The 20980-nt window shown below is 43.4% G+C and overlaps 1 protein-coding gene across 3 annotated transcripts in view; it reads left to right on the forward strand.

Moving 5' to 3' along the window:
• Positions 1-5773: 5773 nt before the first annotated feature.
• zgc:110410 (uncharacterized protein LOC553618 homolog) overlaps positions 5774-20980 on the forward strand; it is a 19228-nt gene continuing 4021 nt past the window's right edge. For 2 of the 3 annotated variants that reach the window (XM_046340207.1, XM_046340205.1), the window contains exons 1-7: positions 5783-5832; positions 6240-6685; positions 17982-18060; positions 18628-18681; positions 19541-19631; positions 19716-19753; positions 20321-20408. In XM_046340207.1, coding sequence (XP_046196163.1) covers positions 6277-6685; positions 17982-18060; positions 18628-18681; positions 19541-19631; positions 19716-19753; positions 20321-20408 — 759 coding nt within the window. In that variant the 5' untranslated portion in view covers positions 5783-5832; positions 6240-6276. Of the gene's footprint in view, positions 5833-6239; positions 6686-17981; positions 18061-18627; positions 18682-19540; positions 19632-19715; positions 19754-20320; positions 20409-20980 lie in introns of all 3 variants that reach the window. The other variant, XM_046340206.1, reaches the window with a different exon arrangement.

Here is a 20980-nt window from a genome sequence, read left to right on the forward strand (position 1 = left end):
TTAAACTAACTCCTAACCGTAACCCTTTAAACTAACCCCTAACCTTAACCCTTTAAACTAACCCCTAACCTTAACCCTTTAAACTAACTCCTAACCTTAACCCTTTAAACTAACTCCTAAACGTAACCCTTTAAACTAACTCCTAACCGTAACCCTTTAAACTAACCCTAACCTTAACCCTTTAAACTAACTCCTAACCTTAACCCTTTAAACTAACCCTAACCCTTTAAACTAACTCCTAACCTTAACCCTTTAAACTAACCCCTAACCTAACCCTTTAAACTAACCCCTAACCTTAAACCTTTAAACTAACCCCTAACCTTAACCCTTTAAACTAACTCCTAACCTTAACCCTTTAAACTAACTACTAACCTTAACCCTTTAAACTAACTCCTAACCTTAACCTTTTAAACTAACTCCTAACCTTTTAAACTAACTCCTAACCTTAACCCTTTAAACTAACTCCTAACCTTAACCCTTTAAACTAACTACTAACCTTAACCCTTTAAACTAACTCCTAACCTTAACCCTTTAAACTAACCCCTAACCTTAACCTTTTAAACTAACCCCTAACCTTAACCCTTTAAACTACCTCCTAACCTTTAAACTAACTCCTAACCTTAACCCTTTAAACTAACTCCTAACCTTAACCTTTTAAACTAACTCCTAACCTTTAAACTAACTCCTAACCTTAACCCTTTAAACTAACCCCTAACCTTAACCCTTTAAACTAACCCCTAACCTTAACCCTTTAAACTAACTCCTAACCTTAAACTAACTCCTAACCTTAACCCTTTAAACTAACTCCTAACTCCTAACCTTTTAAACTAACTCCTAACCTTTTCAGGTAACTCCTAACCTTAACCCTTTAAACTAACCCCTAACCTTAACCTTTTAAACTAACCCCTAATCTTAACCCTTTAAACTAACTCCTAACCTTAACCCTTTAAACTAACTCCTAACCTTAAACTAACTCCTAACCTTAACCCTTTAAACTAACCCCTAACCTTAACCCTTTAAACTAACTCCTAACCTTAACCCTTTAAACTAACTCCTAACCTTAACCCTTTAAACTAACCCCTAACCTTAACCCTTTAAACTAACTCCTAACCTTAACCCTTTAAACTAACCCCTAACCTTAACCCTTTAAACTAACTCCTAACCCTTTCAACTAACTCCTAACCTTAACCCTTTAAACTAACTCCTAACCTTAAACTAACTCCTAACCTTAACCCTTTAAACTAACTCCTAACCTTAACCCTTTAAACTAACTCCTAACCTTTTAAACTAACTCCTAACCTTAACCCTAACCCTAACCCTAATCTTAACCCTTTAAACTAACTCCTAACCTTAAACTAACTCCTAACCTTAACCTTTTAAACTAACCCCTAACCTTAACCCTTTAAACTAACTCCTAACCTTAACCCTTTAAACTAACTCCTAACCCTAACCCTTTAAACTAACTCCTAACCTTAACCTTTTAAACTAACACCTAACCTTAACCCTTTAAACTACCTCCTAACCTTAACCCTTTAAACTAAGACCTAACCTTAACCCTTTAATCTAACACCTAACCTGAACCCTTTAAACTAACCCCTAACCTTAACCCTTTAAACTAACTCCTAACCTTTTAAACTAACTCCTAACCTTTTAAACTAACTCCTAACCTTAACCCTTTAAACTAACTCCTAACCTTAACCCTTTAAACTAACTACTAACCTTAACCCTTTAAACTAACCCCTAACCTTAACCCTTTAAACTAACCCCTAACCTTAACCTTTTAAACTAACTCCTAACCTTTTAAACTAACTCCTAACCTTTTAAACTAACTCCTAACCTTAACCCTTTAAACTAACTCCTAACCTTTTAAACTAACTCCTAACCTTAACCCTTTAAACTAACTCCTAACCTTAACCCTTTAAACTAACCCCTAACCTTAACCCTTTAAACTAAATCCTAACATTAACCCTTTAAACTAACCCCTAACCTTAACCTTTTAAACTAACTCCTAACCTTAACCCTTTAAACTAACCCCTAACCTTAACCCTTTAAACTAACTCCTAACCTTAACCCTTTAAACTAACCCCTAACCTTAACCCTTTAAACTAACTCCTAACCTTAACCCTTTAAACTAACCCCTAACCTTAACCCTTTAAACTAACACCTAACCTTAAACTAACTACTAACCTTAACCCTTTAAACTAACCCCTACCCTTAACCCTTTATACTAACTCCTAACCTTAAACTAACTCCTAACCTTAACCTTTTAAACTAACTCCTAACCTTAACCATTTAAACTAACCCCTAACCTTAACCCTTTAAACTAACTCCTAACCTTAAACTAACTCCTAAACTTAACCCTTTAAACAAACTCCTAACCTTAACCCTTTAAACTAACTCCTAACCTTAAACTAACTCCTAACCTTAACCCTTTAAACTAACTCCTAACATTAACCCTTTAAACTAACTCCTAACCTTAACCCTTTAAACTAACTCCTAACCCTTTCAACTATCTCCTAACCTTAACCCTTTAAACTAACTCCTAACCTTAAACTAACTCCTAACCTTAACCCTTTAAACTAACTCCTAACCTTTTAAACTAACTCCTAACCTTAACCCTTTAAACTAACTCCTAACCTTAACCCTTTAAACTAACCCCTAACCTTAACCCTTTAAACTAAACCCCTAACCTTAACCCTTTAAACTAACTCCTAACCTTAACCCTTTAAACTAACTCCTAACCTAACCCTTTAAACTAACCCCTAACCTTAAACCTTTAAACTAACCCCTAACCTTAACCCTTTAAACTAACTCCTAACCTTAACCCTTTAAACTAACTCCTAAACGTAACCCTTTAAACTAACTCCTAACCGTAACCCTTTAAACTAACCCCTAACCTTAACCCTTTAAACTAACCCCTAACCTTAACCCTTTAAACTAACTCCTAACCTTAACCCTTTAAACTAACTCCTAAACGTAACCCTTTAAACTAACTCCTAACCGTAACCCTTTAAACTAACCCCTAACCTTAACCCTTTAAACTAACTCCTAACCTTAACCCTTTAAACTAACCCCTAAACGTAACCCTTTAAACTAACTCCTAACCGTAACCCTTTAAACTAACCCCTAACCGTAACCCTTTAAACTAACCCCTAACCTTAAACCTTTAAACTAACCCCTAACCTTAACCCTTTAAACTAACTCCTAACCTTAACCCTTTAAACTAACTACTAACCTTAACCCTTTAAACTAACTCCTAACCTTAACCTTTTAAACTAACTCCTAACCTTTTAAACTAACTCCTAACCTTAACCCTTTAAACTAACTCCTAACCTTAACCCTTTAAACTAACTACTAACCTTAACCCTTTAAACTAACTCCTAACCTTAACCCTTTAAACTAACCCCTAACCTTAACCTTTTAAACTAACCCCTAACCTTAACCCTTTAAACTACCTCCTAACCTTTAAACTAACTCCTAACCTTAACCCTTTAAACTAACTCCTAACCTTAACCTTTTAAACTAACTCCTAACCTTTAAACTAACTCCTAACCTTAACCCTTTAAACTAACCCCTAACCTTAACCCTTTAAACTAACCCCTAACCTTAACCCTTTAAACTAACTCCTAACCTTAAACTAACTCCTAACCTTAACCCTTTAAACTAACTCCTAACTCCTAACCTTTTAAACTAACTCCTAACCTTTTCAGGTAACTCCTAACCTTAACCCTTTAAACTAACCCCTAACCTTAACCTTTTAAACTAACTCCTAACCCTTTAAACTAACTCCTAACCTTAACCTTTTAAACTAACTCCTAACCCTTTAAACTAACCCCTAACCTTAACCTTTTAAACTAACTCCTAACCCTTTAAACTAACCCCTAACCTTAACCTTTTAAACTAACTCCTAACCCTTTAAACTAACTCCTAACCTTAACCCTTTAAACTAACTCCTAACCTTAACCCTTTAAACTAACTACTAACCTTAACCCTTTAAACTAACTCCTAACCTTAACCCTTTAAACTAACCCCTAACCTTAACCCTTTAAACTAACCCCTAACCTTAACCCTTTAAACTACCTCCTAACCTTTAAACTAACTCCTAACCTTAACCCTTTAAACTAACTCCTAACCTTAACCTTTTAAACTAACTCCTAACCTTTAAACTAACTCCTAACCTTAACCCTTTAAACTAACCCCTAACCTTAACCCTTTAAACTAACCCTAACCTTAACCCTTTAAACTAACTCCTAACCTTAAACTAACTCCTAACCTTAACCCTTTAAACTAACTCTAACTCCTAACCTTTTAAACTAACTCCTAACCTTTTCAGGTAACTCCTAACCTTAACCCTTTAAACTAACCCTAACCTTAACCTTTAAACTAACTCCTAACCCTTTAAACTAACTCCTAACCTTAACCTTTAAACTAACTCCTAACCTTAACCCTTTAAACTAACGCCGACTTGTAAAACCCTAACCTTAACCTTTTAAACTAACTCCTAACCCTTTAAACTAACCCCTAACCTTAACCTTTTAAACTAACTCCTAACCCTTTAAACTAACTCCTAACCTTAACCCTTTAAACTAACCCCTAACTCCTAACCTTTTAAACTAACTCCTAACCTTTTCAGGTAACTCCTAACCTTAACCCTTTAAACTAGCCCCTAACCTTAACCCTTTAAACTAACCCCTAACCTTAACCTTTTAAACTAATTCCTAACCTTAACCCTTTAAACTAACTCCTAACCTTAAACTAACTCCTAACCTTAACCCTTTAAACTAACTCCTAACCTTTTAAACTAACTCCTAACCTTAACCCTTTAAACTAACCCCTAACCTTAACCCTTTAAACTAACTCCTAACCTTAACCCTTTAAACTAACTCCTAACCTTAAACTAACTCCTAACCTTAACCCTTTAAACTAACCCCTAACCTTAACCCTTTAAACTAACCCCTAACCTTAACCCTTTAAACTAACCCCTAACCATAACCCTTTAAACTAACTCCTAACCTTAACCTTTTAAACTAACCCCTAATCTTAACCCTTTAAACTAACTCCTAACCTTAACCCTTTAAACCTCCTTTAAACTAACTCCTAACCTTAACCCTTTAAACTAACCCCTAACCTTAACCCTTTAAACTAACTCCTAACCTTAACCCTTTAAACTAACTCCTAACCTTAACCCTTTAAACTAACCCCTAACCTTAACCCTTTAAACTAACTCCTAACCTTAACCCTTTAAACTAACCCCTAACCTTAACCCTTTAAACTAACTTCTAACCCTTTAAACTAACTCCTAACCTTAACCCTTTAAACTAACCCCTAACCTTAACCCTTTAAACTAACTCCTAACCTTAAACTAACTACTAACCTTAACCCTTTAAACTAACTCCTACCCTTAATCCTTTAAACTAACTCCTAACCTTAAACTAACTCCTAACCTTAACCCTTTAAACTAACTCCTAACATTAACCCTTTAAACTAACCCCTACCCTTAACCCTTTAAACTAACTCCTAACCTTAACCCTTTAAACTAACTCCTAACCTTAACCCTTTAAACTAACTCCTAACCTTAACCTTTTAAACTTACCCCTAACCTTAACCTTTTCCTTAAAGATGTATAATTTAGCTGAAAGCAAAGTCCCGTCTCTGTGGGAAAACTACGGTTTCCGTCCCCAAAACGGTAACTTATTCCCTATATAGTAGTGCACCACATAGGGATTAGGGTGAATAGATGTCCGTTTGGGATGCAGCCCAACTGATTACAGGTAGACTTTGCCCTGGAGGGACTGTTACAGGAAGAGTCCGGAGCGCTGTGGAAGAGGTGAGGTGAGTAGATCTGAGGGTAGAATTATAAGACAATCAATATGTTTAATAAAGGATTTGTTACGCCGACTGCTGTTGTATGTTACACGTGTGATGTATTGTCAGTAACTGACTTAGTTAAATTAAGATTCCCTATCGACAGTTGTGGGTTATTCCACAATGGCAGGGGAGGATTTTAGAGTTGGATTTTACCTCCTATTATTTACAAATATATTTGTATTTTTGAGATGAAATATGAATATATTTTATATCTTTATAGTTTGTCATTTTTGTTGCAATTACTAGTGCTTTTCTCTCCATTTCACGGAGTCTTCAACAGGATCTTGTGTCTGTCAGGACACTGAAAGGAAGACGAAGGTTCATTTCCTGGTTAATGACACAAGTATATTTCTCTGTGTGTCAATGATTAGGACTTATTACCTGATGGAAATATTTTAGGAGGGTGACATGGATCAATCGAAAAGAAGCAGTGAAGTCCAACTCCCACCGCCCTACTCTCAGGACGATGGTCAACAGAACACCTATGGCCAACAGAACACCTATGGCCAACAGAACACCTATGGCCAACAGAACACCTATGGTCAACAGAACACCTATGGTCAACAGAACACCTATGGCCAACAGAACACCTATGGCCAACAGAACACCTATGGTCAACAGAACTACAGTTCTCCCCACTACGGTCTGAACGTTGGCCCTGGCAACATAGCGGTGGTCTCACCAGCGGGTCAGTATAACGACATGGGTCAGGGTCATCCTGAGGACCAACAACAACACTGGGCTGCTCCACTACCACCTGACTATTCCACCGGGCTGGAGGACACCGGCTGCTTTGATGACAAAGCCATAAGAAGAGGTTAGTCGGTGCCTACGTCTGAAATGGTACCCTAATTTGCTATGTAGTCGCCTACTTTTGACCAGCGCTCATAGGGTTCTGTTGAAAAGTAGTGTGCACTACATAGGGAATAGGGGGCCATTTGAGACTCACCCACAGGTTTTTTTTGGGGGGGGTGGGTTGATGTCCTTGTATCTTGATGATCTGGATCAATCCTCTCCTAGTAGGATCCTCTCCTAGTAGGAGTGCTGATTTAGGATCAGTTTTCCCTTTGAGATCATAATTAATACGATTGTCTAGACAGGGTAAACCTGATCCTAGATCAGCAACCCATTGAATAAACAAGCGTTATGGTGAAAGCAGCCCTACTGCGGTGCTCAGTCTTATTGGCCTGAAGTTAACCAGTGGGCCACCTGGTATACCTGACTCTGTGGGCCCACAGTAAACACCTGGTTAAGGTATACCTGACTCAGTGGGCCCACAGTAAACACCTGGTTAAGGTATACGTGACTCAGTGGGTCCACTGTAAACACCTGGTTAAGGTATACCTGACTCAGTGGGCCCACAGTAAACACCTGGTTAAGGTATACCTGACTCAGTGGGCCCACAGTAAACACCTGGTTAAGGTATACCTGACTCAGTGGGCCCACAGTAAACACATGGTTAAGGTATACCTGACTCAGTGGCCCACTGTAAACACCTGGTTAAGGTATACCTGACTCAGTGGGCCCACTGTAAACACCTGGTTAAGGTATACCTGACTCAGTGGGCCCACTGTAAACACCTGGTTAAGGTATACCTGTCTCAGTGGACCCACTGTAAACACCTGGTTAAGGTATACCTGACTCAGTGGGCCCCACAGTAAACACCTGGTTAAGGTATACCTGACTCAGTGGACCCACTGTAAACACCTGGTTAAGGTATACCTGACTCAGTGGGTCCACTGTAAACACCTGGTTAAGGTATACCTGACTCAGTGGGCCCCACAGTAAACACCTGGTTAAGGTATACCTGACTCAGTGGACCCACTGTAAACACCTGGTTAAGGTATACCTGACTCAGTGGGTCCACTGTAAACACCTGGTTAGAGTTAAGGTATACCTGACTCAGTGGACCCACTGTAAACACCTGGTTAAGGTATACCTGACTCAGTGGACCCACTGTAAACACCTGGTTAAGGTATACCTGACTCAGTGGACCCACTGTAAACACCTGGTTAGAGTTAAGGTATACCTGACTCAGTGGGCCCACTGTAAACACCTGGTTAAGGTATACCTGACTCAGTGGGCCCACAGTAAACACCTGGTTAAGGTATACCTGACTCAGTGGGCCCACAGTAAACACCTGGTTAAGGTATACCTGGCTCAGTGGGCCCACAGTAAACACCTGGTTAAGGTATACCTGACTCAGTGGGCCCACTGTAAACACCTGGTTAGAGTTAAGGTATACCTGACTCAGTGGGTCCACTGTAAACACCTGGTTAAGGTATACCTGACTCAGTGGGTCCACTGTAAACACGTGGTTAGAGTTAAGGTATACCTGACTCAGTGGACCCACTGTAAACACCTGGTTAAGGTATACCTGACTCAGTGGGTCCACTGTAAACACCTGGTTAGAGTTAAGGTATACCTGACTCAGTGGACCCACTGTAAACACCTGGTAAAGGTATACCTGACTCAGTGGACCCACTGTAAACACCTGGTTAAGGTATACCTGACTCAGTGGACCCACTGTAAACACCTGGTTAGAGTTAAGGTATACCTGACTCACTGGTCCCACTATAAACACCTGGTTAGAGTTAAGGTATACCTGACTCAGTGGACCCAAAGTAAACACCTGGTTAGAGTTAAGGTATACCTGACTCAGTGGACCCAAAGTAAACACCTGGTTAGAGTTAAGGTATACCTGACTCAGTGGACCCAAAGTAAACACCTGGTTAGAGTTAAGGTATACCTGACTCAGTGGACCCAAAGCAAACACCTGGTTAGAGTTAAGGTATACCTGACTCAGTGGACCCAAAGTAAACACCTGGTTAAGGTATACCTGACTCAGTGGGCCCACTGTAAACACCTGGTTAAGGTATACCTGACTCAGTGGGCCCACTGTAAACACCTGGTTAAGGTATACCTGACTCAGTGGACCCACTGTAAACACCTGGTTAAGGTATACCTGACTCAGTGGGACCACTGTAAACACCTGGTTAAGGTATACCTGACTCAGTGGGCCCACTGTAAACACCTGGTTAAGGTATACCTGACTCAGTGGACCCACTGTAAACACCTGGTTAAGGTATACCTGACTCAGTGGGACCACTGTAAACACCTGGTTAAGGTATACCTGACTCAGTGGGTCCACAGTAAACACCTGGTTAAGGTATACCTGACTCAGTGGGCCCACTGTAAACACCTGGTTAAGGTATACCTGACTCAGTGGACCCACTGTAAACACCTGGTTAAGGTATGCCTGACTCAGTGGACCCACTGTAAACACCTGGTTAAGGTATACCTGACTCAGTGGGACCACTGTAAACACCTGGTTAAGGTATACCTGACTCAGTGGGACCATTGTAAACACCTGGTTAAGGTATACCTGACTCAGTGGACCCACTGTAAACACCTGGTTAAGGTATACCTGACTCAGTGGGACCACTGTAAACACCTGGTTAAGGTATACCTGACTCAGTGGGCCCACTGTAAACACCTGGTTAAGGTATACCTGACTCAGTGGACCCACTGTAAACACCTGGTTAAGGTATACCTGACTCAGTGGGACCACTGTAAACACCTGGTTAAGGTATACCTGACTCAGTGGGACCACTGTAAACACCTGGTTAAGGTATACCTGACTCAGTGGGACCACTATAAACACCTGGTTAAGGTATACCTGACTCACCTTGGGCCCACTCAGTGGAAACACCTGGTTAAGGTATACCTGACTCAGTGGGCCCACTGTAAACACCTGGTTAAGGTATACCTGACTCAGTGGACCCACTGTAATCACCTGGTTAGGTTAAGGTATACCTGACTCAATGGGCCCACAGTAAACACCTGGTTAAGGTATACCTGACTCAGTGGGCCCACTGTAAACACCTGGTTAAGGTATACCTGACTCAGTGGGCCCACAGTAAACACCTGGTTAAGGTATACCTGACTCAGTGGACCCACAGTAAACACCTGGTTAGAGTTAAGGTATACCTGACTCAGTGGGTCCACAGTAAACACCTGGTTAAGGTATACCTGACTCAGTGGGCCCACTGTAAACACCTGGTTAAGGTATACCTGACTCGGTGGGACCACTGTAAACACCTGGTTAAGGTATACCTGACTCAGTGGGCCCACTGTAAACACCTGGTTAAGGTATACCTGACTCGGTGGGACCACTGTAAACACCTGGTTAAGGTATACCTGACTCAGTGGGCCCACAGTAAACACCTGGTTAAGGTATACCTGACTCAGTGGGCCCACAGTAAACACCTGGTTAAGGTATACCTGACTCAGTGGGCCCACTGTAAACACCTGGTTAAGGTATACCTGACTCAGTGGGACCCACTGTAAACACCTGGTTAAGGTAGACTCAGTGGGACCACTGTAAACACCTGTTATACCCTGACTCAGTGGGCCCACTGTAAACACCTGGTTAAGGTATACCTGACTCAGTGGGACCCACTGTAAACACCTGGTTAAGGTATACCTGACTCAGTGGACCCCACAGTAAACACCTGGTTAAGGTATACCTGACTCGGTGGGACCACTGTAAACACCTGGTTAAGGTATACCTGACTCAGTGGGCCCACTGTAAACACCTGGTTAAGGTATACCTGACTCAGGGGGCCCACTGTAAACACCTGGTTAAGGTATACCTGACTCAGTGGACCCACTGTAATCACCTGGTTAGGGTTAAGGTATACCTGACTCAATGGGCCCACAGTAAACACCTGGTTAAGGTATACCTGACTCAGTGGGCCCACTGTAAACACCTGGTTAAGGTATACCTGACTCAGTGGGCCCACAGTAAACACCTGGTTAAGGTATACCTGACTCAGTGGACCCACAGTAAACACCTGGTTAGAGTTAAGGTATACCTGACTCAGTGGGTCCACAGTAAACACCTGGTTAAGGTATACCTGACTCAGTGGGCCCACTGTAAACACCTGGTTAAGGTATACCTGACTCAGTGGGCCACTGTAAACACCTGGTTAAGGTATACCTGACTCAGTGGGCCCACTGTAAACACCTGGTTAAGGTATACCTGACTCAGTGGGACCACTGTAAACACCTGGTTAAGGTATACCTGACTCAGTGGGCCCACAGTAAACACCTGGTTAAGGTATACCTGACTCAGTGGGCCCACTGTAAACACCTGGTTAAGGTATACCTGACTCAGTGGGCCCACAGTAAACACCTGGTTAAGGTATACCTGACTCAGTGGGACCACTGTAAACACCTGGTTAAGGTATACCTGACTCAGTGGGCCCACTGTAAACACCTGGTTAAGGTATACCTGACTCAGTGGACCCACTGTAAAAACACCTGGTTAAGGTATACCTGACTCAGTGGACCCACAGTAAACACCTGGTTAAGGTATACCTGACTCAGTGGACCCACTGTAAACACCATGTTAAGGTATACCTGACTCAGTGGGTCCACTGTAAACACCTGGTTAGAGTTAAGGTATACCTGACTCAGTGGACCCACTGTAAACACCTGGTTAAGGTATACCTGACTCAGTGGACCCACTGTAAACACCTGGTTAAGGTATACCTGACTCAGTGGACCCACTGTAAACACCTGGTTAAGGTATACCTGGCTCAGTGGACCCACTGTAAACACCTGGTTAGAGTTAAGGTATACCTGACTCAGTGGACCCACTGTAAACACCTGGTTAGAGTTAAGGTATACCTGACTCAGTGGACCCAAAGTAAACACCTGGTTAGAGTTAAGGTATACCTGACTCAGTGGACCCAAAGTAAACACCTGGTTAGAGTTAAAACACCTGGTTATACCTGACTCAGTGGACCCAAAGCAAACACCTGGTTAGAGTTAAGGTATACCTGACTCAGTGGACCCAAAGTAAACACCTGGTTAAGGTATACCTGACTCAGTGGGCCCACTGTAAACACCTGGTTAAGGTATACCTGACTCAGTGGGCCCACTGTAAACACCTGGTTAAGGTATACCTGACTCAGTGGACCCACTGTAAACACCTGGTTAAGGTATACCTGACTCAGTGGGACCACTGTAAACACCTGGTTAAGGTATACCTGACTCAGTGGGCCCACTGTAAACACCTGGTTAAGGTATACCTGACTCAGTGGACCCACTGTAAACACCTGGTTAAGGTATACCTGACTCAGTGGGACCACTGTAAACACCTGGTTAAGGTATACCTGACTCAGTGGGACCACTGTAAACACCTGGTTAAGGTATACCTGACTCAGTGGACCCACTGTAAACACCTGGTTAAGGTATACCTGACTCAGTGGACCCACTGTAAACACCTGGTTAAGGTATGCCTGACTCAGTGGACCCACTGTAAACACCTGGTTAAGGTATACCTGACTCAGTGGGACCACTGTAAACACCTGGTTAAGGTATACCTGACTCAGTGGGACCATTGTAAACACCTGGTTAAGGTATACCTGACTCAGTGGACCCACTGTAAACACCTGGTTAAGGTATACCTGACTCAGTGGGACCACTGTAAACACCTGGTTAAGGTATACCTGACTCAGTGGGCCCACTGTAAACACCTGGTTAAGGTATACCTGACTCAGTGGACCCACTGTAAACACCTGGTTAAGGTATACCTGACTCAGTGGGACCACTGTAAACACCTGGTTAAGGTATACCTGACTCAGTGGGACCACTGTAAACACCTGGTTAAGGTATACCTGACTCAGTGGGACCACTATAAACACCTGGTTAAGGTATACCTGACTCATTGGGCCCACTGTAAACACCTGGTTAAGGTATACCTGACTCAGTGGGCCCACTGTAAACACCTATTTAAGGTATACCTGACTCAGTGGGCCCCACAGTAAACACCTGGTTAAGGTATACCTGACTCAGTGGACCCACAGTAAACACCTGGTTAAGGTATACCTGACTCAGTGGACCCACTGTAAACACCTATTTAAGGTATACCTGACTCAGTGGGCCCCACAGTAAACACCTGGTTAAGGTATACCTGACTCAGTGGACCCACTGTAAACACCTGGTTAAGGTATACCTGACTCAGTGGACCCACTGTAAACACCTGGTTAAGGTATACCTGACTCAGTGGGTCCACTGTAAACACCTGGTTAGAGTTAAGGTATACCTGACTCAGTGGACCCACTGTAAACACCTGGTAAAGGTATACCTGACTCAGTGGACCCACTGTAAACACCTGGTTAAGGTATACCTGACTCAGTGGACCCACTGTAAACACCTGGTTAGAGTTAAGGTATACCTGACTCAGTGGGCCCACTATAAACACCTGGTTAGAGTTAAGGTATACCTGACTCAGTGGACCCAAAGTAAACACCTGGTTAGAGTTAAGGTATACCTGACTCAGTGGACCCAAAGTAAACACCTGGTTAGAGTTAAGGTATACCTGACTCAGTGGACCCAAAGTAAACACCTGGTTAAGGTATACCTGACTCAGTGGGCCCACTGTAAACACCTGGTTAAGGTATACCTGACTCAGTGGGCCCAAAGTAAACACCTGGTTAGAGTTAAGGTATACCTGACTCAGTGGACCCAAAGCAAACACCTGGTTAGAGTTAAGGTATACCTGACTCAGTGGACCCAAAGTAAACACCTGGTTAAGGTATACCTGACTCAGTGGGCCCACTGTAAACACCTGGTTAAGGTATACCTGACTCAGTGGGCCCACTGTAAACACCTGGTTAAGGTATACCTGACTCAGTGGACCCACTGTAAACACCTGGTTAAGGTATACCTGACTCAGTGGGACCACTGTAAACACCTGGTTAAGGTATACCTGACTCAGTGGGCCCACTGTAAACACCTGGTTAAGGTAAACACCTGGTTACCTGACTCAGTGGGACCACTGTAAACACCTGGTTAAGGTATACCTGACTCAGTGGGACCACTGTAAACACCTGGTTAAGGTATACCTGACTCAGTGGGACCACTGTAAACACCTGGTTAAGGTATACCTGACTCAGTGGGACCCACTGTAAACACCTGGTTAAGGTATACCTGACTCAGTGGACCCACTGTAAACACCTGGTTAAGGTATACCTGACTCAGTGGGACCACTGTAAACACCTGGTTAAGGTATACCTGACTCAGTGGGACCACTGTAAACACCTGGTTAGAGTTAAGGTATACCTGACTCAGTGGGACCACTATAAACACCTGGTTAAGGTATACCTGACTCATTGGGCCCACTGTAAACACCTGGTTAAGGTATACCTGACTCAGTGGGCCCACTGTAAACACCAGTGGTTAAGGTATACCTGACTCAGTGGACCCACTGTAATCACCTGGTTAGGGTTAAGGTATACCTGACTCAGTGGGCCCACAGTAAACACCTGGTTAAGGTATACCTGACTCAGTGGGCCCACTGTAAACACCTGGTTAAGGTATACCTGACTCAGTGGGCCCACAGTAAACACCTGGTTAAGGTATACCTGACTCAGTGGACCCACAGTAAACACCTGGTTAGAGTTAAGGTATACCTGACTCAGTGGGTCCACAGTAAACACCTGGTTAAGGTATACCTGACTCAGTGGGCCCACTGTAAACACCTGGTTAAGGTATACCTGACTCAGTGGACCCACTGTAATCACCTGGTTAGGGTTAAGGTATACCTGACTCAGTGGGCCCACTGTAAACACCTGGTTAAGGTATACCTGACTCAGTGGGACCACTGTAAACACCTGGTTAAGGTGTACCTGACTCAGTGGGCCCACTGTAAACACCTGGTTAAGGTATACCTGACTCAGTGGGACCACTGTAAACACCTGGTTAAGGTATACCTGACTCAGTGGGCCCACTGTAAACACCTGGTTAAGGTATACCTGACTCAGTGGGCCCACAGTAAACACCTGGTTAAGGTATACCTGACTCAGTGGGCCCACAGTAAACACCTGGTTAAGGTATACCTGACTCAGTGGGACCACCGTAAACACCTGGTTAAGGTATACCTGACTCAGTGGGCCCACTGTAAACACCTGGTTAAGGTATACCTGACTCAGTGGGACCCACTGTAAACACCTGGTTAAGGTATACCTGACTCAGTGGACCCCACAGTAAACACCTGGTTAAGGTATACCTGACTCAGTGGACCCACTGTAAACACCTGGTTAAGGTATACCTGACTCAGTGGGTCCACTGTAAACACCTGGTTAGAGTTAAGGGTTAAGGTATACCTGACTCAGTGGACCCACTGTAAACACCTGGTTAAGGTATACCTGACTCAGTGGACCCACTGTAAACACCTGGTTAAGGTATACCTGACTCAGTGGACCCACTGTAAACACCTGGTTAAGGTATACCTGGCTCAGTGGACCCACTGTAAACACCTGGTTAGAGTTAAGGTATACCTGACTCAGTGGGCCCACTGTAAACACCTGGTTAAGGTATACCTGACTCAGTGGGCCCACAGTAAACACCTGGTTAAGGTATACCTGACTCAGTGGGCCCACAGTAAACACCTGGTTAAGGTATACCTGGCTCAGTGGGCCCACTGTAAACACCTGGTTAAGGTATACCTGACTCAGTGGGCCCACTGTAAACACCTGGTTAGAGTTAAGGTATACCTGACTCAGTGGGTCCACTGTAAACACCTGGTTAAGGTATACCTGACTCAGTGGGTCCACTGTAAACACGTGGTTAAGGTATACCTGACTCAGTGGGCCCACTGTAAACACCTGGTTAAGGTATACCTGACTCAGTGGGCCCACTGTAAACACCTGGTTAGAGTTAAGGTATACCTGACTCAGTGGGTCCACTGTAAACACCTGGTTAAGGTATACCTGACTCAGTGGGTCCACAGTAAACACCTGGTTAAGGTATACCTGACTCAGTGGGCCCACTGTAAACACCTGGTTAAGGTATGCCTGACTCAGTGGACCCACTGTAATCACCTGGTTAGGGTTAAGGTATACCTGACTCAGTGGGCCCACTGTAAACACCTGGTTAAGGTATACCTGACTCAGTGGGACCACTGTAAACACCTGGTTAAGGTATACCTGACTCAGTGGGCCCACTGTAAACACCTGGTTAAGGTATACCTGACTCGTGGGCCCACTGGGACCACTGTAAACACCTGGTTAAGGTATACCTGACTCAGTGGGCCCACAGTAAACACCTGGTTAAGGTATACCTGACTCAGTGGGCCCACAGTAAACACCTGGTTAAGGTATACCTGACTCAGTGGGCCCACAGTAAACACCTGGTTAAGGTATACCTGACTCAGTGGGACCACCGTAAACACCTGGTTAAGGTATACCTGACTCAGTGGGCCCACTGTAAACACCTGGTTAAGGTATACCTGACTCAGTGGACCCACTGTAAACACCTGGTTAAGGTATACCTGACTCAGTGGACCCCACAGTAAACACCTGGTTAAGGTATACCTGACTCAGTGGACCCACTGTAAACACCTGGTTAAGGTATACCTGACTCAGTGGGTCCACTGTAAACACCTGGTTAGAGTTAAGGTATACCTGACTCAGTGGACCCACTGTAAACACCTGGTTAAGGTATACCTGACTCAGTGGACCCACTGTAAACACCTGGTTAAGGTATACCTGACTCAGTGGACCCACTGTAAACACCTGGTTAAGGTATACCTGGCTCAGTGGACCCACTGTAAACACCTGGTTAGAGTTAAGGTATACCTGACTCAGTGGGCCCACTGTAAACACCTGGTTAAGGTATACCTGACTCAGTGGGCCCACAGTAAACACCTGGTTAAGGTATACCTGACTCAGTGGGCCCACAGTAAACACCTGGTTAAGGTATACCTGGCTCAGTGGGCCCACTGTAAACACCTGGTTAAGGTATACCTGACTCAGTGGGCCCACTGTAAACACCTGGTTAGAGTTAAGGTATACCTGACTCAGTGGGTCCACTGTAAACACCTGGTTAAGGTATACCTGACTCAGTGGGTCCACTGTAAACACGTGGTTAGAGTTAAGGTATACCTGACTCAGTGGGTCCACTGTAAACACCTGGTTAAGGTTAAGGTATACTGACTCAGTGGGTCCACTGTAAACACCTGGTTAGAGTTAAGGTATACCTGACTCAGTTGTAAACACCTGGTTAAGGTATACCTGACTCAGTGGGCCCACTGTAAACACCTGGTTAAGGTATACCCTCAGTGGGCCCACTGTAAACACCTGGTTAAGGTATACCTGACTCAGTTGGCCCACTGTAAACACCTGGTGAAGGTATACCTGACTCAGTGGGCCCACTGTAAACACCTGGTTAAGGTATACCTGACTCAGTGGGCCCACTGTAAACACCTGGTTAAGGTATACCTGACTCAGTGGGCCACCTGGTTAAACACCTGTAAACTCAGTGGGCCCACTGTAAACACCTGGTTAGAGTTAAGGTATACCTGACTCAGTGGGCCCACTAAACACCTGGTTAGAGTTAAGGTATACCTGACTCAGTGGGCCCACTGTAAACACCTGGTTAAGGTATACCTGACTCAGTGGACCCACAGTAAACACCTGGTTAAGGTATACCTGACTCAGTGGACCCACTGTAAACACCTGGTTAAGGTATACCTGACTCAGTGGGCCCCACAGTAAACACCTGGTTAAGGTATACCTGACTCAGTGGGCCCCACAGTAAACACCTGGTTAAGGTATACCTGACTCAGTGGACCCACTGTAAACACCTGGTTAAGGTATACCTGACTCAGTGGGTCCACTGTAAACACCTGGTTAGAGTTAAGGTATACCTGACTCAGTGGACCCACTGTAAACACCTGGTTAAGGTATACCTGACTCAGTGGGCCCACTGTAAACACCTGGTTAAGGTATACCTGACTCAGTGGGCCCACTGTAAACACCTGGTTAAGGTATACCTGACTCAGTGGACCCACTGTAAACACCTGGTTAAGGTATACCTGACTCAGTGGGACCACTGTAAACACCTGGTTAAGGTATACCTGACTCAGTGGGACCACTGTAAACACCTGGTTAAGGTATACCTGACTCAGTGGGACCACTATAAACACCTGGTTAAGGTATACCTGACTCATTGGACCCACAGTAAACACCTGGTTAAGGTATACCTGACTCAGTGGACCCACAGTAAACACCTGGTGACTGTTAAGTGATTTGTTTCCACAGGCTTTATAAAGAAGGTGTACCTGACTCTGATGATTCAGCTTCTAGTCACCTTTGGGATCATCTGTGCCTTTCTGTATTGGTGAGGCACTTTTAAGTGTTACCCAACTATAAAACTTCAACACTTTAATTAACACTTCAACACTTTAAGTGTTACCCAGCTTTAACACCTAAACACTTCAACACTTCAACACTTCAACACTTCAACACTTTAACACTTTAACACTTTAACACTTTAACACTTTAACACTTTAACACTTTAACACTTTAACACTTTAACACTTTAACACTTTAACACTTTAACACTTTAACACTTTAACACTTTAACACTTTAACACTTTAACACTTCAACACTTCAACACTTCAACACTTCAACACTTCAACACTTCAACACTTTAACACTTTAACACTTTAACACTTTAACACTTTAACACTTCAACACTTCAACACTTCAACACCTAAACACTTCAACACTTCAACACTTTAAGATTTCAACACTTGCAGTTGTCCCAACACGTTGAAGTGTTGAAAGCAGTTTTTCCCCGTTAGATTCCAACGTTATATTTTTAACTGCACAATACCACAGCTTTATAATGTACCTACAAGAAGTGTATAAAACAAAGAGATGAGTTGTCTTCTGTAATCGTAGGGAGGCTCTGAGGCTCTGGTCTATGAGGACCTATTGGTTTTCATCCTGCATGATGTAAGTAAATGTCACAACGTCCACTGAATCCTACAGAATCTCTCTGCTTTTACTCCTGGGCCAGTATTCAGAAACCTTCCCACAGCAGGAGTGCTGATCTAGGATCTGATTGGGTCTTTTAGATCATGTCGTGGAATATTCTAATCGAATGAGAGAGAACTTTGTTATTTCTTGAAACAATCATCTTTTGTTCAATATCGATTAATTATTGCCGATTAACATAACTTTTACACAAACGCAGAGTTCTTTATACGACTGACACTAAGAATGCTTAGTCATGGTTGGTTCAACCCCTCCCATGCAGACCAAGGAGCATCATAATCCACTCTGGGTTCATCCGGTCGTTATCTGCACAGGGTTGTTCTCTTAACCCCACCCTGGCTTAGTTTCCCAGATGGAAGGATGATTTTGAGACAGTGAGGGATTGTTCTGCTCCTAAGCTATCTCTAGTAAAACACATTCTTGTCTAGGTAATGCAGTTTTTTAACTAATTTTGTCAGCTCAAGCCATCTCTAGTGACCATACACCCAGATTAGCTGGAAGCTAGAGTGGAGACCATAAAAACACAGACACTATCAGGACAGAAATGTCTTACTATTAGTTAAATATTAATGGTTAACAATTCATATAAAATAAATCAGGTAAATAGGTCAATTGTCTCTCACAAATCACATTAAATGCCATGACATGGACATTGGACCTGATGCCAAATCAGCACTCCTACTCTGAGTCACTTTACGAACACAGGCCCTGACATCTAAACATCGGACAAATGAACCCCGCACACAAAGACCTTTATATTGAGCGCTGTGATTGTACCATATTGTATTAATACATTGTTCCGCTGTTTCCTGAACAGAGCAGTGGTGCTTGTCATCATCATTTCCTTGTCCTGTTGTGTCAATGTACGTCGGAATGTCCCGCTCAATTTCCTGGCCTTGGGACTGTTTGTAAGTATCGATTCCAAGAAGGCATCAATAAACGTTTCACACGTTGGTTGTATCGTCTGACCTTTGTGTTATTTTTCTGTGTAGACCACTGCAGAAGGTCTACTGCTGGGCTCTGTGACTGTGTGAGTACTGCATGCCTCTGGAGGGACCCTGATGTACTTGCTCTCTGATGGATAGACTAAATCCTTTACCATCCAGCATGTTAGTCATGCACATGGCGGGTTGGCAGTATGAGCTCATGTCTAAAACCAATCCTCCATGGAGGTGGGCAGTATGAGCTCATGTCTAAACCAATCCTCCATGGAGGTGGGCAGTATGAGCTCATGTCTAAACCAATCCTCCATGGAGGTGGGCAGTATGAGTTCATGTCTAAACCAATCCTCCATGGAGGTGGGCAGTATGAGTTCATGTCTAAACCAATCCTCCATGGAGATTTGAAGGGATACCTGACTAATAGATCTAGTAATATTTCAGTGTAGGGTTGAAAAACTTCGGTAACTTTCCTAAAAAATGTCAAGTTTTCCAGAAATCATGGTTGGAGAATTCCTGCTTTCATTCTTATTCCCTCCCAATTCCGGGGGCATCGTCCAACCAGGACTTCTGTAAAAGCCTCGGGAATTTTGGTGGAAAGTTACAGAAACGTTGCAACCCTTTTTCAGTGATAGGTGAGAGTTTGGTTTGTGTTGCAGGTTCTATGAGGCGGAAGCTGTTATGTGGGCTGTGGGCGCCACAGCACTGGTCTCCCTGGCTCTGAGTGTCTTCGCCATGCAGTCCAGAGTACGTCTCTCTCCATAGATGTAGAAAGACGGCACACCTCTGAAATCCTTGTAAATGACCGTGTTCTGTGAAAGCACGGGCAGCGCCCTTAGTGGCTATCTTCCATTTTTTTAAGTAGTCCATTTCCTCTCCTTCAACTTGTGAGTGTTCTGGTAATCTATGAAGAAACAATAAGGCACTTCATACCACCATCTACTGTGCTGCAGTGTGTACAGGCTGAACAGGTCAAAGCCAGGTTGGTGATTTAGTGCCACCTGCAGTTATGGAATGTTTGCTGAGGAGTTTCAATCATTGGCTGACACCTCCTGATGACCTGCATGGAATTCAAAATTACTACTTCAAAATGGGGAGAATCTCAAAAGCATTTCTTTGATTCGTCACATCCTCTCTCCTCGCCTCCTTCTCAAAACCTATTGGATGACAAGGTCCTGAGGTTCCTCCTTCTCAAAACCTATTGGATGACAAGGTCCTGAGGTTCCTCCTTCTCAAAACCTATTGGATGACAAGGTCCTGAGGTTCCTCCTTCTCAAAACCTATTGGATGACAAGGTCCTGAGGTTCCTCCTTCTCAAA

Source organism: Oncorhynchus gorbuscha, unplaced genomic scaffold (assembly GCF_021184085.1).
Source record: "Oncorhynchus gorbuscha isolate QuinsamMale2020 ecotype Even-year unplaced genomic scaffold, OgorEven_v1.0 Un_scaffold_3675, whole genome shotgun sequence".
Classification (NCBI taxonomy): Eukaryota; Metazoa; Chordata; class Actinopteri; order Salmoniformes; family Salmonidae; genus Oncorhynchus; species Oncorhynchus gorbuscha.